At 40.3% G+C, this 13,747-nt stretch overlaps 1 protein-coding gene across 1 annotated transcript; it reads right to left on the bottom strand.

Annotated features, from left to right (window-relative positions):
* Positions 1 to 1,894: 1,894 nt before the first annotated feature.
* Positions 1,895 to 13,747, bottom strand: vat1l (vesicle amine transport 1-like). Its single transcript, XM_086287681.1, has 9 exons — positions 13,065 to 13,747; positions 12,383 to 12,512; positions 11,941 to 12,156; positions 11,613 to 11,755; positions 9,525 to 9,628; positions 8,809 to 8,864; positions 8,475 to 8,669; positions 4,469 to 4,552; positions 1,895 to 3,849 (listed from the first exon to the last, which is right to left on the bottom strand). Exons 1-9 carry the CDS (start codon positions 13,277 to 13,279, stop codon positions 3,751 to 3,753), a joined length of 1,242 nt encoding a protein of 413 aa, XP_086143807.1. The 5' UTR covers positions 13,280 to 13,747; the 3' UTR covers positions 1,895 to 3,750.

Genomic DNA, 13,747 nt, shown 5'->3' with positions numbered 1-13,747 from the left:
AATCACAACAACAGTCGCCTCAAGGCGCTTTATATTGTACAGTAGATCGTACAATAATAGATACAGAGAAAAACCCAACAATCATATGACCCCTATGAGTAAGCACTTTTGGTGACAGTGGGAAGGAAAAACTCCCTTATAACAGGAAGAAACCTCCAGCAGAACCAGGCTCAGGGAGGGGCGGCCATCTGCTGCAACCGGTTGGGGTGAGAGAAGGAAGACAGGATTAAAGACATGCTGTGGAAGAGAGACAGAGGTTAATAACAGATATGATTCAATGCAGAGAGGTCTGTTAATACATAGTGAGTGAGAAAGGTGACTGGAAAGGAAAAACTCAATGAATCATGGGAATCCCCCAGCAGCCTACATCTATTGCAGCATAACTAAGGGTGGATTCAGGGTCATCTGATCCAGCCCTAATTATATGCTTTAGCAAAAAGGAAAGTTTTAAGCCTAATCTTGAAAGTAGAGATAGTGTCTATCTCCTGAATCCAAACTGGAAGCTGGTTCCACAGAAGAGGGGCCTGAAAACTGAAGGCTCTTCCTCCCATTCTACTTTTAAATACTCTAGGAACAACAAGTAGGCCTGCAGTGTGAGAGCGAAGTGCTCTAATAGGGTCCTACAAGGTCATTAAGCTAAGATGGTGCCTGATTATTTAATACCTTGTTCGTGAGGAGCAGGATTTTGAATTCAATTCTGGATTTAACAGGAAGCCAATGAAGGGAAGCCAAAACAGGAGAAATATGCTCTCTCTTTCTAGGCCCTGTCAGTACTCTTGCTGCAGCATTTTGGATTAACTGAAGGCTTTTCAGCGAGTTTTTTGGACATCCTGATAATAATGAATTGCAGTAGTCCAGCCTGGAAGTAATAAATGCATGAACTAGTTTTTCAGCGTCACTCTGAGACAGGATATTTCTAATTTTAGAAATGTTGCGCAAATGGAAGAAAGCAGTCTTACATATTTGTTTAATATGTGCATTGAAGGACATGTCCTGGTCAAAAATGACTCCAAGGTTCCTCACAGTGTTACTGGAGGCCGAGGTAATGCCATCCAGGGTAAGAATCTGGTTAGACACCATATTTCTAAGATTTTCAGGGACGAGTAAAATAACCTCAGTTTTATCTGAATTAAGAAGCAGAAAGTTAGCGGCCATCCAGGTCGTTATGTCTTTAAGACATTCCTGCAGTTTAACTAATTGGTGTGTGTTATCTGGCTTCATGGACAGATAGAGCTGGGTGTCATCAGCATAGCAGTGAAAATGTATGCTATGTCTTCTAATGATGCTGCCTAAGGGAAGCATGTATAATGTAAACAGAATTGGTCCTAGCACTGAACCCTGTGGAACACCATAATTGACCTTAGTGTGTGAAGACGACTCTCCATTTACACGCACAAATTGGAGTCTATAGATATGATACAAACCACTGCAGCACAGTACCTGAAATACCTACAGCGTGCTCTAATCGCTGTAGCTATTTCAGGCCAGGCAACATTTTTCCAATCTCACATTGTCTAATTTTAGTGAGCCTATGTGAACTATATCCTCGTGCTCTTAGCTGACAAGAGTGGCTCCCAGTCTGTTCTTCTGCTGCTGTAGTGCGGCTGCTTTAAGTTTCAATATTGTGGACATTCAGAGATGCTCTTCTTCATACTGGTTGTAATCAGTTATTCACATCTGACATGAACTAGACATTTTCACCCAACAAAGTATTTCTGAAATAGTCAGCCCATCTGTGACCAAAAAGCACGAGTTCAAAGTCACTTAAATCACCATGTTCACCATAATAACCATATCTAGATGCCTACATGAATGGAGTTGCTGCCATGTGATTGGCTGATTAGACATTTGCATTAACGAGCACCTGAACACGAGTCAAAATCGCAAGAAATGCTTTGCAGATAAATTTATTCAAGTAAACAGAGCAGTGCTCAAAGAAAGTACACAACAAAAATGTGACAAAAATATATCACAGGTAAACCATAGTTTGAGGAATTTTGTGAACACACTACAGTGCTGAACAAGTTGTACACATTTCTTTCTTTTGTTTTTTTTAAACGAGGCAATATGAATACACATACAACTGTCTCTCTCACGCACACAGACACTAACAGGGACATTGAAGGCATCGAATTTTAGATTTTCTTCCCCAAATTGTCTAAATAACGCCCTAAATTTCAAGTCTAGGATATAATTTATCTGATCACTTTAGTAAACCCATTGAACATCTTCTCTTCACTGTTTATCACATTCAAAGCATGCAGTGTTTACTCATAACTTTTAAGCTACACATTGACTAGTTTCTACTTTTTTCAATTACAAAACACTGACATCCTGTGTTGTTTTTGTAGATGAGCCTAAAATGATGAAGGATTCAGACAGCTAGCCGATACAAACACACCGAGTAAGCAAGGTAGCGTAATTAGAGAAATTGAAATAGTGTAGCAGATTCTCACAAGTTTCAAAAATAAAATCGTCTGAGTAGGTGGGTGTACTTGCAGAGTAAAGGCAGAGCTTGCCATACTTAACTAAAGCGCTGCACAGTGTTCCTAAATCAGCCTCATACACGAGCTCACTGTAAAAATACGTCGTCAGTTATGGAGTTTTACGGCACTTTTGTTGTGAGGCACCAGCAAGTAAACAACTTTGGTCAGACAGGCAAGCTAGAGACTCTAAATACCTTAAACTGCAGTCTGAGTCCGACTAACTACTTAATGCTCAAGAAAAACCAGGATTTTGACGCAGGTATAAATTGAAATTTGTCCTGTTCTACTCAAGTGTTTACAAATCTGTTCATGGTTTTCTGATCGGAAACAATAAATGTTACAATCGTGGTGTTACACATTATGTAAATTCTGAATATACAGTTCAGTGGGAAAAATAAGTCCAAATCCCTCTTATTACATGATCCAATGATGTTTTTTTTTTTTTTTAAACAGATTACACTTCATTTTCCACCTAAAAATAACTTTTTGTTTGTTTGTTCAATGTGAACTGCACATAAGGAATACATTTCAAGCATTTTACACTTGTTTGTAGCTCAAAGGCACTAGTGATCCCATAATATAAGGTTGGCACATTAGCATAAAATGTCATGCAAATATCTACACTCAGTCTTTTCTGCCTCTCCTGGCTTACATATTAGTTAACACAACAAAGGGATGCACTCCCTTGATCGGAACAATTAGAACACTGGGGTCACTTTCTCAAACCTATTTCAGCTGTTCGCTTTTAATTCTCACAGCCGAGCACAGAAAAATACTTCTTTTTTCCCCCTGTGCTGTGAAATATTTAGAAATGTTTCCTTGTTACTATTTGACACTTAGGCGCTTTACTTAATCTATTTCATGGGGTGCTAATCATAAAACGAGAATAGCAGGTCGGCAGGTTTAAATGCTTATGTGGTTTGCTGTTAATTTAATAAACTGTGGGCAGATGCAGTTAACTATAAAGTGAACACAAACCTATTCATATTATTGGCTAGCAGGTAATTACTTCATAGTACAGCATATAATGTAACACTGTGTTGAAAATGGCTCTTGCACATTGTGGCATCCTATCCTTTGCTTAGACTAATCAATTGACACATAATAGGAAACGGACAAGAGGCACTAAAGTATACTGCACATACATACATTCATGCATACAGCACATGCACACAAACACACACGACTGGGGTTGTGTTGCTCTGGTGAAACTGTGCTGCCTCTCCAGTGTCTCTAGGTGTGCTGCAGTGGGATTTTGTCAGGTCTAATGGATAAAAGGCATTCGCTCCTTGCTGTCGTTGTCTCCCTCGGGCTCCTCTTCTTCCTCTCCTGCTTCACTGGTCTCCGTGCTGTCGCTGGCCATCTACAGATAAAACATTTTTTACTGCCACCATTAACCGTTTAGTGGAAACAGAGGTGGAAATAAATGTGAGCTGACATCAAATCACACAGCGAACTCTGCTAATGGGCAGAGGATGGGCTGACATGACAATGGAAATGAAGAGGACAGCAGGAAATCCAGCTCTCACAATCCTGACATGAGAAGAAAATGTGCAGTTACTTATGTGGTTTGCTGTTAATAAATAAATAAATAATATATATATATATATATATATATATATATATATATATATATATATATATATATATATATATATATATATATATATATATATATATATATATTGTTTTACTACAAATGCCACTTTGTATGTCAGCTAGCAAATGAAGTGTGAGAAGAATACCTTTTGCATTTCTAAAAAAAATCATTTTCATTATAGATTTTCTTAAAAATGTGGACTTGGAATTCATATTTATCCAATTTTGCATCCAGACAATCCTACATAAACTACAGTAGGCTTGAATATAAGACCGATCCATACGGAGAAATTAAAACTCTTAACAGCCATGTCTGTTTATGTATGCAGTCTGTCACCTTTTAAAAGAGAAAATGTCTATATAGCAATAAAAGCCTTTCGTACCAGAGGGGTGGGAGACTTCTCAACATCCAGAATGAGTTTTCCTATGTTGCCTCTGTCATGAATTCTCTGCATCGCCTCTTTTACCTGAGAAGAAAACATAAGTTTAACCTCTTCTTAAAAAGCCGCACAGATCTTATTCTCAACATGTAAAAAAAGCTGGTTTAACAATAAAAGATCTCTAACAGAGAGACTGCTGTAAAATTGGATTAAAAAAAAAAAACACCAGCTGATAAAATTTCAAAATCACAAAAAGATTCAATAATTTTCTGCAGATTGTAGACACGGGATCCATTTTTAGCACAGCTATATTACAGACTTCCTGTGCGAGGAAAGTTAATGGCCTTAACGGTGACAAAATGATGCTGACTCACTCTGCTGGCTGATATTTGACATCACGCTGAACACCTCACTGATGCAAGATCTATAGCAAGAGATTGAATAGAAAATCTGGCAGGGAGGGACAGGCTCTAATAACAGATACATTAAGAATAACTGTTTCTGCAGTCTTATTCCAGAAATGGTTTATTCTACACTGCAAAAAATCTTAGTCACATTCTGCAAAATAAATAAAGTCTCAGACCACACCTCCTAATAACCTGGCTCACTGTTATCCCCACATTCAATAGCTACAGTAGATAGAATTAAAATAAAATAAAGAACAACCCTTCTAGGAACTGAACCAAGGACTCCAAACTCAATTAGGCAGCTACATCTATAGCACACATTATGCCGTCTTCAGAGATAAAATGTGATGCTGTGCACTACACTGCAGAGTAAACCATAGGTGACCTATCACGTCTGTGATATAATAAAGGACATCATGTATCAACATGATAGGGCTCTTAAACTATCTTTAAATGAAGATGAGGCTTCTGCCACTCGGCTGTCTGTGGAAAAATACCATGACACGTTCAAATTCAGCAAAACCCCTCAATTCAGTGCTCCTGCTAGGAGAGCAAAACTGAGTAAGACAGTGAGTCAGAATCTTTTAGGTTTGTGTGATCTTTACTGCCAGCTAAAGAAAATCAGAAATAAGGTGTGTATTGTCGGTAGACTGAGGCAAGCGGGCTGCTGCAGAGAAATCCCTGTGCACATCATCAGCGCCTGTAAACAAAATCCCAGAACACTAAGCACTGCGTTGTGGCGAACTCTACAGCTTGCATTCAAATGAAAATAATTCAATATCCAGTCGTGATGCAGCAGTTGAGGCAACAGTTTGCCATGCACTGACAAGGCTCCTGCAAATGTACACTGTTTTCGAAAAACCCACACTTCATATGCTGTCATAAAACATCACGCTCGTGTTCACCAACACGGCCTGGGAGCAATAAGAGGCACAACATGTGACAACGAGCGACGCTTTCCGGTTCCGTGTTGCCATCCAGCAGGCAAAAGGAGACCAGAAACAACGTTTATGAACGACTGCTAGGCCATTCAGTCATCATTATTTATTTTGCTGTGACAGCAACTTACTTAACAGGTTAAAGAATCAACTCTGTTAGGCATGGTGCTACTGATAAAAGGGCAAAAATAAAGTCAGACCCACCACAAAAGATTACCATGCCATATCATGCACTCACGCAGACGCAGCTGAGTGTATGCCTTTGTCTGGAACCCGTTGTGTCACAGAAATCAAGCCAATAGGAAAAGTGGGTCATAAACCTGCACAGCACTTTGCTGTTAGGTAGCAACTTTCCAGAAGAGGTTGGGGGTTGGATAAATTCCGCTTACATTTTGAGCGAATTAGGTCTCTGTGCATAATGACCAATTTTCATGCAACGTGGGTTCGATTTTGTTTTTCAGGATTTTTAATAGCATTCAGCGTAGAAGCTGTACAATATTTTCCTGACTGAAACTAGCAGCGATTAGAAAAACTCCCATTATTCTGTCCCAGCCATGCATATTGTCCAACTTCTCATTCCGGAAAGAAAGGTTGCTATGGTCAGCATGTAAACTAACCTCTCCTTCCAGGCATATAAACAACCGAGGCAAGCTGTGCCCCTGACACTACATCCCACGCTATCCTCCCCTCTAATGAGATTCTTCATGGGCAATGGTTCCAGTGAATAGCCTGAACAATCTGCCAAAGTAATGACAACAGTGCATGGAAAGTTTCCCATGAGAAATCATTTCACAAAAATATCTCTCCGACTGTAGACAGAGTCTAGAATAACTTACAGTAAGCTTTTTGTGATTATTACTTACACTGCCTCTGCTTTCATCTAAATTCCTGAGGTATTTTTCAGTATGAAACAAAGTCCAAGGATAAACTTTCTGCTTCTTTTTCCAGTAACCAGAAAATCAGTGGACTGGGGTGGCCATGGCTCAGGAGATAGAGCAGATTGTCTACTAATTGGAAGGTTGGTGGTTCAATCACTGCCTGCTCCACTCTGAATATTATAGTATTCTTGGGTTGCTCCCATTATGTTAGAGTGAAAGTTAGATGTTGAAAAAAGGGCCCGTTTTTTAAAGTGCTTTGAGTAGAAATGCACTATACAAAAACCAGTCCATTTAGTCTCAAGTCCCCAGCTGCAGGTTCTTCATTGATTCTGGCGTTTGTTAGGTCTGAAATGGTGCAGAGGTAAGTCATTCAGAGCTGCAAGGCTTTGCCGAATTCATTAACCTACAAGAATATTAAAAGTGCAGCTTTTCCACCCCACAGGTGCAGAAAAATGAATAAATCAACCACCATCTGTACAGCCCACACATTCCTTGTTTGCAAATGGTTTAATTAAGCAAATAAGAGAAAACAGCTGTGTCCCCATCTTTGTGAATCATTTAACTACAGACGAAAAACACAGAACTGTTCCTGCCTTACTCCGATCCCCGTTTTACTGTATCCACTGCAGGTACACGTGGACATCAGAGGAAGGATCACAAATATGAAAAAGGGGTTAAACTGAAGCTGTTCTCATGAAGGAGCCCAGCAGTGGTCAAATGCACACCGGCTAAACCCGCATCACAAGCCGGAGCTTTTATGGATAAATATGGGGATTAAGTGGATGAATAAGCATGATGGCCCTGCATACAGTTAAAGTAGTGAGTGTGTGTTACCTTGTATAAAACAAATCAGTGCATTTTCTGTTATTTCGGACCATTTTAATATACAGAAATGATTATTATGCTTGGACAACTAAAACCCCCAATTAGCAAACTTGCTTTATAAAAAAAAGTATTTCATTACGATGCCGGTGATTGTCCTTTGGCTTGGATTTAAGCGTTTTTGGGGGGCACTAAAAATTCTTTTAGGCAGGAAAAACCCTGTAAGTAGCATAGGTACGCTCTCTTAAAGTGGTACTTTTCCATTAGGCTTATGTACCAATGGGGATGTGAGCCACAAATGCCCTTGTAAAAATATAGCAGAGCGAGCAAAGTAAAAAGAGGAAATCGAGCATAGATGTGGTAATATTCATCTGTCTGTAAAATTGCCTATGTGATGGAAAGAGTCTGGTTTTCAATGCTTCAATATGTTCTACACACAACCAATTGTGACAGTGTATTTATGAGTCTCTCTTTTTCCAGTCATGGGTCTTCATTTACTACTGATGTTCCCCTGAACTCAAATCCCTTTTAAATGTTGCACAATGCAGGAAAAGACTGATCCGGATCTCTTAATGTAAATATCAAATTATTAGAGGAAACATGCATCTACTGTACAAAGGTTCCTGAGAAACTGAATGATCACAGTTATAGGAAGACTTAAAGAGTCTGTAGAAATCGAGTGTCAAGTGCTTGATGTATGGGCTGTTTGGCTTTTTGTGTTGGTGTGACATAATAGTTGAACAGGAAGATTCAACCTACCCACCATCTGTGGAAGAATGTCCAAGGACAGCTGACAACGTTCAGCAGCGACAAACAACACATTATATTCTGTCCAGGATGTTTAAACCAATTCTTCTTAAAATCTTTTCTGGCATCTCGGATTGCCCGACGTGATCGGGTCATTTTTAATTTGATCCTCATCGATCTCTGTGTCTTAAACCCTCTGATTACTTCAAGTTCTTACCTCCTCCAGCGCCCAGAGGGAGTCCACTACAGGCTTGATCTTCTTCTCTTCATACAAACACAGGAGTTTGTCCATCACTGATTTCACGAGGCCACATCTCCCTTGTTTGAAGAGCAGGTTGAGGAGCGAAAATCCAGCTATGACTTTGTTCTCTTCGTATAGCTTAATAGGGTTCACCTTCTCCACCTGCCACCACTGTAAAAACAAATAAACAAGCAAACGAGGGTGACGGATGTGTGCGTGCGTTTCATTTCCTGTGACTTATAATTGATTGGGCAGTTACAGGGTGTAGTTTCCTTTCAAATATTGATGATAGACTGCATCTCTGACTCACAGATTTTGCAAAGCTGAAGAAACTCTTTGTTTCCCCAGTTACCATGTTTGACGCGCCTGAAAAAACAAAAATAAAAGGATTTCTGTATACTGGACAGAAGTGACTAGTCAATAATTGGCAGCCATGAAGCATGAAGGGAGAGTGGGGGAGGATCAGCTGGCACCTTTAGCCCTTTAGATCTGTGCAAGTATGCCTTTGCACATTTTGAGTATGGCTGCAGATAATGAATTAATCTCTCTGTAATCATGTTACTTGATTCATGAGGCTTGACAGAAGCTAAAGTAATTAACGGAGACCAGATAAGACTGGTTGCTGTGAAGGACAATACATTCAATTTGCAGGCTCTGGAGTATATATTATTCAAATGACACTCACTATTTTGCGACTAGATCTGTGCCACTCTTATGGGTGTGTGTAAAAATTGAAGCTGCAGCAAGAAGACAGATAGATTGCCATGAGGAATGTAAAACAGCTACTCGGGCTCTGTGCAAAAGTAACAAAATCCAACTAAAAGTACCTCTAAAGCTTCTTTAATCCACACGCAAACTGGTATAAAAATCTCTGCGTGTTCGTGCCAGACTGCTTTTTTGGGCCAGGGAATTTGACTCGAGAGTGAGACTGTACTTCTCAATATTTGAAGTAAGATTTAAAATGTAGTTATTTTGACTTTGAAGCGATACATTTTTGCACAGTAAAGGAATACATATCATCCCCACCATACAGGATGTAAGTTCCCAGCGGCTTCAGCAAACTCAGGCCTTTGCCTGTGTTCTCCCCACACAGGCAGTCAAGCACAATGTCCACTCCCTCTGGAGAAATCCTGAAACACCAAGAACAAAGGGACAGTTAAAAAATATTCAATTGAGCTAATAAACATGCAACATGCAGAGATTTAAACACTTCATTAGAACCAGTAAATTATTTGAATGTTGTCTCATAAATGAACAGATTATTTTAAACACAGATTTGAGCTGAAACATTTAGCCTCGATGGTAAGATTAGCAGAAAAAAGATTTGGACACATTTTGGACAAATTTGAATCGATTTCAGACATAATACTTTTTTTTGCCTTTTTAATGTAGTATTCCACTTTTGTCTAAGAAAACAAGTGATTTAAGGAATGGAGGCAGTTATATGAAAGGTTTCTACTCTTACTGAGCCCGCAAGAAACTTAGACGCTACAAGCCACATTCACACAGCACTATATTTTATCTGTCACCCCCACATTCATTTTGGGGTTAAGCATCTTAACGTTTTGAAAGGCAGACCGGAGGAGCTGCGGATCACACTACCCACCTTTCAGCCGGCGGATAACCCACTCTACCTCCTGAGTCCCAGTCACCCAGATTTAGAAAGCTCACAAGGGTAAAAATATAACCAGTAGATTAATCTAAAATCCAAATAACAGGCAACATTCAATTACCATTAATCAGTTAAGCAACTAATTGTTTCAGCTTTACTGAAAATGTCATGAAGAATTCGAGCAGTTGAGTTAAAGTACAGTGAAAGGCAGAGATATGACTGCACTGGCTTGTTTGTGTTCACAAGCACTAAATGTAAACGTGCAAAACATACTCTGTAAGCATATATATAGATATATGTATATATAAATATATATATAATTTATTTATATGTGTGTGTGTGTGTGTTTTCAGCCTGTGATTCATGCTGGAGCAGCTTCAGGTTTTGTCTAATCATGGATTCATAAGATAAGGAGCTTGGTTCTCTGGAGTATTACTCTGAGAAAAAGTTGCAGCCCACGTTTTCTTATACAGGGATTATTGATGTGTTGCAGTGCCCACGTAGCTCCTCATCGGTAACATATTTTACACTGTGTTACAAAAAGTTTCTGATCTCATCGCACACAGAATCAGCCAGTGGAAAAAAAGGGCCATAATGAGACTTTTTAGAGTACGGTATATGAAAGAATGAAAGGCATGTTATTATCAAGGGGACATTAAGTCCATACTTTCTGCCTTGTGGCCCCAAACACCCGGCTGGCTGAACAGCTTGGTGGTCTTGTGATTCTCATGGTTTTTTGCCTTTTGTAAAAGGGCTAATTTAATTGTACTTTGCACTTGATCCTGAGAAGAATGTGTGGACCAGTGAGATGAAAGGCATATTAATCCACTACCACTGCTGACATGTATGCAGAAAGCACTCAACATCATTTCCTAATCAAGCCATTTGCATCTGTAGGTACTACAACGTGGCAAATATGGATTTTCATACATCATACTAATGCGCATCTACCCTGTTTCTAGTATAGCCACAGATAATTACTGCCAGAGCTCTGTGAAGCAGAGGAGGCCGTTTGGTGATGAAATAATCAAAAGCTTTGCAACATCGTTAGAACTACATGAAACCTCCGCAGATTAATTGTAGTAGACCTGTGGCATACCGCATCCAATCCCATGAACGTTTGCAACCAGCGGTTTCTTTGTAGCGTAAACCGTCTCTGATGTCAGTGTAACGTGTAAGAAATCGCTCCTCTGGCCTAATTGGCTCAGCTGTTCCACATTGCCGCTACAGACCTCCACCCTACACAATGCTGCTGCTTGCTGAGATGAGCTGTGAGTTGCCATGGTGACCACAGCCACACATGACCAATAAAGCAAGCAGTAACATCTGCATCCTCCAGCAGGCCTCTTACCCTCTGTTAACTAAGCGTTGTCACGTTAGTTTAAAGGGGTAACCGGCAACATCTTCACCTGACTACATCTCCACATTCAGTCTTGACTCAATGAGTGAATGTTGCCAAAATTTGTCAAAAAGAAGTAAAACCACTTACACAACACACTTACTTTTTGACTTCTTGGATGTAGTCAACATTTCTGTCAAAGAGGTGAGCCACGGAGTCTCTAATGGCTGCGTGTTTGAAACACGAAGCGATCCCAAACACAGTGACATTAGGCACGGTGGAGCAGAGCTGAGCCACAGCTTGACCCTGAACATAATAACAGTTATAATAATGTATCAGTGCCCGAGAGCACAGAGGATAAGGAAAGCAGACATAAACATAAATCATACCACGGCATAAATAGCACTATTAACAGCGGGGATTAAACAACAATTCCATATGTGTGCATTTGTTTAGAGGGTGTGCACTAGTCATATGAGAACTGGACTTACTACACCACCTCCTACTGAGTGGACCAACACTGACATCCCTTCTCGCAGATTGGCAACCTCAAAGAGCATCATATAAGCAGCCACAAAGTTCAGGGAGAAGGCTGCTGCTTCAGCGAACGTCATTTCATCTGGCATCTTGTAGACAAAATCCACGGGTGCACAAACCACCTCCGCCCAGGCGTTGTAATTCACAAAAGCCATGACTCTGTCGCCTATCTGAAAGAAACATGTGAGGGAAGGAGGTCAACACACGGCAGACACTAACGTGAGCCCGTCATGTGGCAGTAAATGTCATCAGATTATGAATTAACAGCAGTATATTTCTGATTGTTACGCTTACAGCACTTATTGCAATCTGCATCCTCTCTAGTTTTATTGGTGTACTTCTCTGGCAGCATGTACTCATAGAACAACTGCATCAACAAGCTGTAATTACACTAACCTCAAATCCCTTTGTGTTTTCACCCACTGACTCTACTATTCCAGAGCACTCAAATCCAGGGACAAGAGGGGGTTTGGGGGGATTATCGATAGTCCCCTGACGTACCATCAGGTCCAGGAAATTCAAGCCACTGCAACAAAGAATAATTCTTGTTTGTTTACACTGGAATCCATCTGATTCGATATCTGGATGACGACCATGACCCTGAACAGTCTCTAACAGCTTTTTAATATCAAATATTTAGCATGAGGTGTTAAGAGATGTAGGGATTACCCAGCACTGTTTATTGCATTATTATGAGCAGTGAGTCACAGGCTTTTCCTCTGTGGATAAACAGTACACTTTAATTTTCCCAATGTCACACTGCTAACACTGGCAAAAGCTCAGCTGCAACCTGGGGAAAAATGACTTGCTCAATATCTTGTAAACAAGCGCTTAGAAAATAGAAAGTGTGACATAGAATGACTGGAAACTGTGGCATCAGATATGCTTGTTATGAACATCAGCCACCCAACCTCCTGTACCAGAAAAGACCTGTGGATTCATGACTGCGAATTTCTGTGTAAGCCTTGTTGATCAGCGTTTAGACTTCACAAAAGCACCATGCAACGTGGGAGTAAAAGACCAGATCAGACCGCAGCTCACAAGTACAAATGAAAAACACTGACACCCTCATATTTACCATGTTTTCACGCGGATCTTCACTTCACCATCCTGAGGCTCGGGCATTGCCTTCTTGGTCACCCTGAGTTTGTTAAGACCCCCAAAACCTGACAATATCACCGCTCGCATTTCTTTGGCATTGCCAGACGTCTCCACGTTGTCTATTTCTTTCTTCACATTTTTGTCTATCATGTACTCGGTTTCCTCTGTCATGTCTGCTCCTTCTTTAGCCATGTCGAAGACCAGCTGCTCTGCCTCCCCGTTCCTAGTCGAGAGTGATTTGGGCGTGCAGCCGGTGCAGCCTGCACACAGGCAGGCGCTGTATGGACGGTTATCCACAGTGGAAGCTGAATCCTCATCATCTGCAAGCGACGTGCACTCACACAGGTTTAAAGTTCCAGTATTTTAAGTCTGACAGATGGCGATTAATTCAACAAAAAAAACTTTGCTATTTCAAATCAGGAAATTATTTCATCCTGGTGAATTATCCTTCCTTGCGCCAGTACGACTTATAAAGTGCACCATCTGGTGGTGAAGCGCCCGCAAAACTTTTAAGTCTGATGAACTCCTTCAGATGCCCTCGGCAGCACAACCAAGTAGGATATAAATAAATAATCGTTAACCTCATAATAAAGATTCAAAGTTTTATAGTTTAATGGGATGTTTTCTTTTATTCTCCTTTAAAGGGTTAAACTATAAAAA

The sequence above is a fragment of the Aulonocara sp. 'chitande type north' Nkhata Bay genome, linkage group LG1 (assembly GCF_057382095.1).
Source record: "Aulonocara sp. 'chitande type north' Nkhata Bay isolate Kocher_YH1m ecotype deep benthic linkage group LG1, A_spYH_male_GT1.1, whole genome shotgun sequence".
Lineage (NCBI taxonomy): Eukaryota > Metazoa > Chordata > Actinopteri > Cichliformes > Cichlidae > Aulonocara > Aulonocara sp. 'chitande type north' Nkhata Bay.
Note: the sequence above shows the minus strand (reverse complement) of the source record. Positions and strands in the feature narration are given on the sequence as shown.

Coding starts and splice junctions, on each gene's coding strand:
- vat1l (XM_086287681.1), bottom strand. CDS start 13,279: ATGGCTAAAGAAGGAGCAGACATGACAGAGGAAACCGAGTACATGATA. Junction 11,756..11,940: donor ACTCAGTAGGAGGTGGTGTA/GTAAGTCCAGTT, acceptor TATTATGTTCAG/GGTCAAGCTGTGGCTCAGCT. Junction 8,865..9,524: donor GGGAACTTACATCCTGTATG/GTGGGGATGATA, acceptor TTGTTTTTTCAG/GCGCGTCAAACATGGTAACT.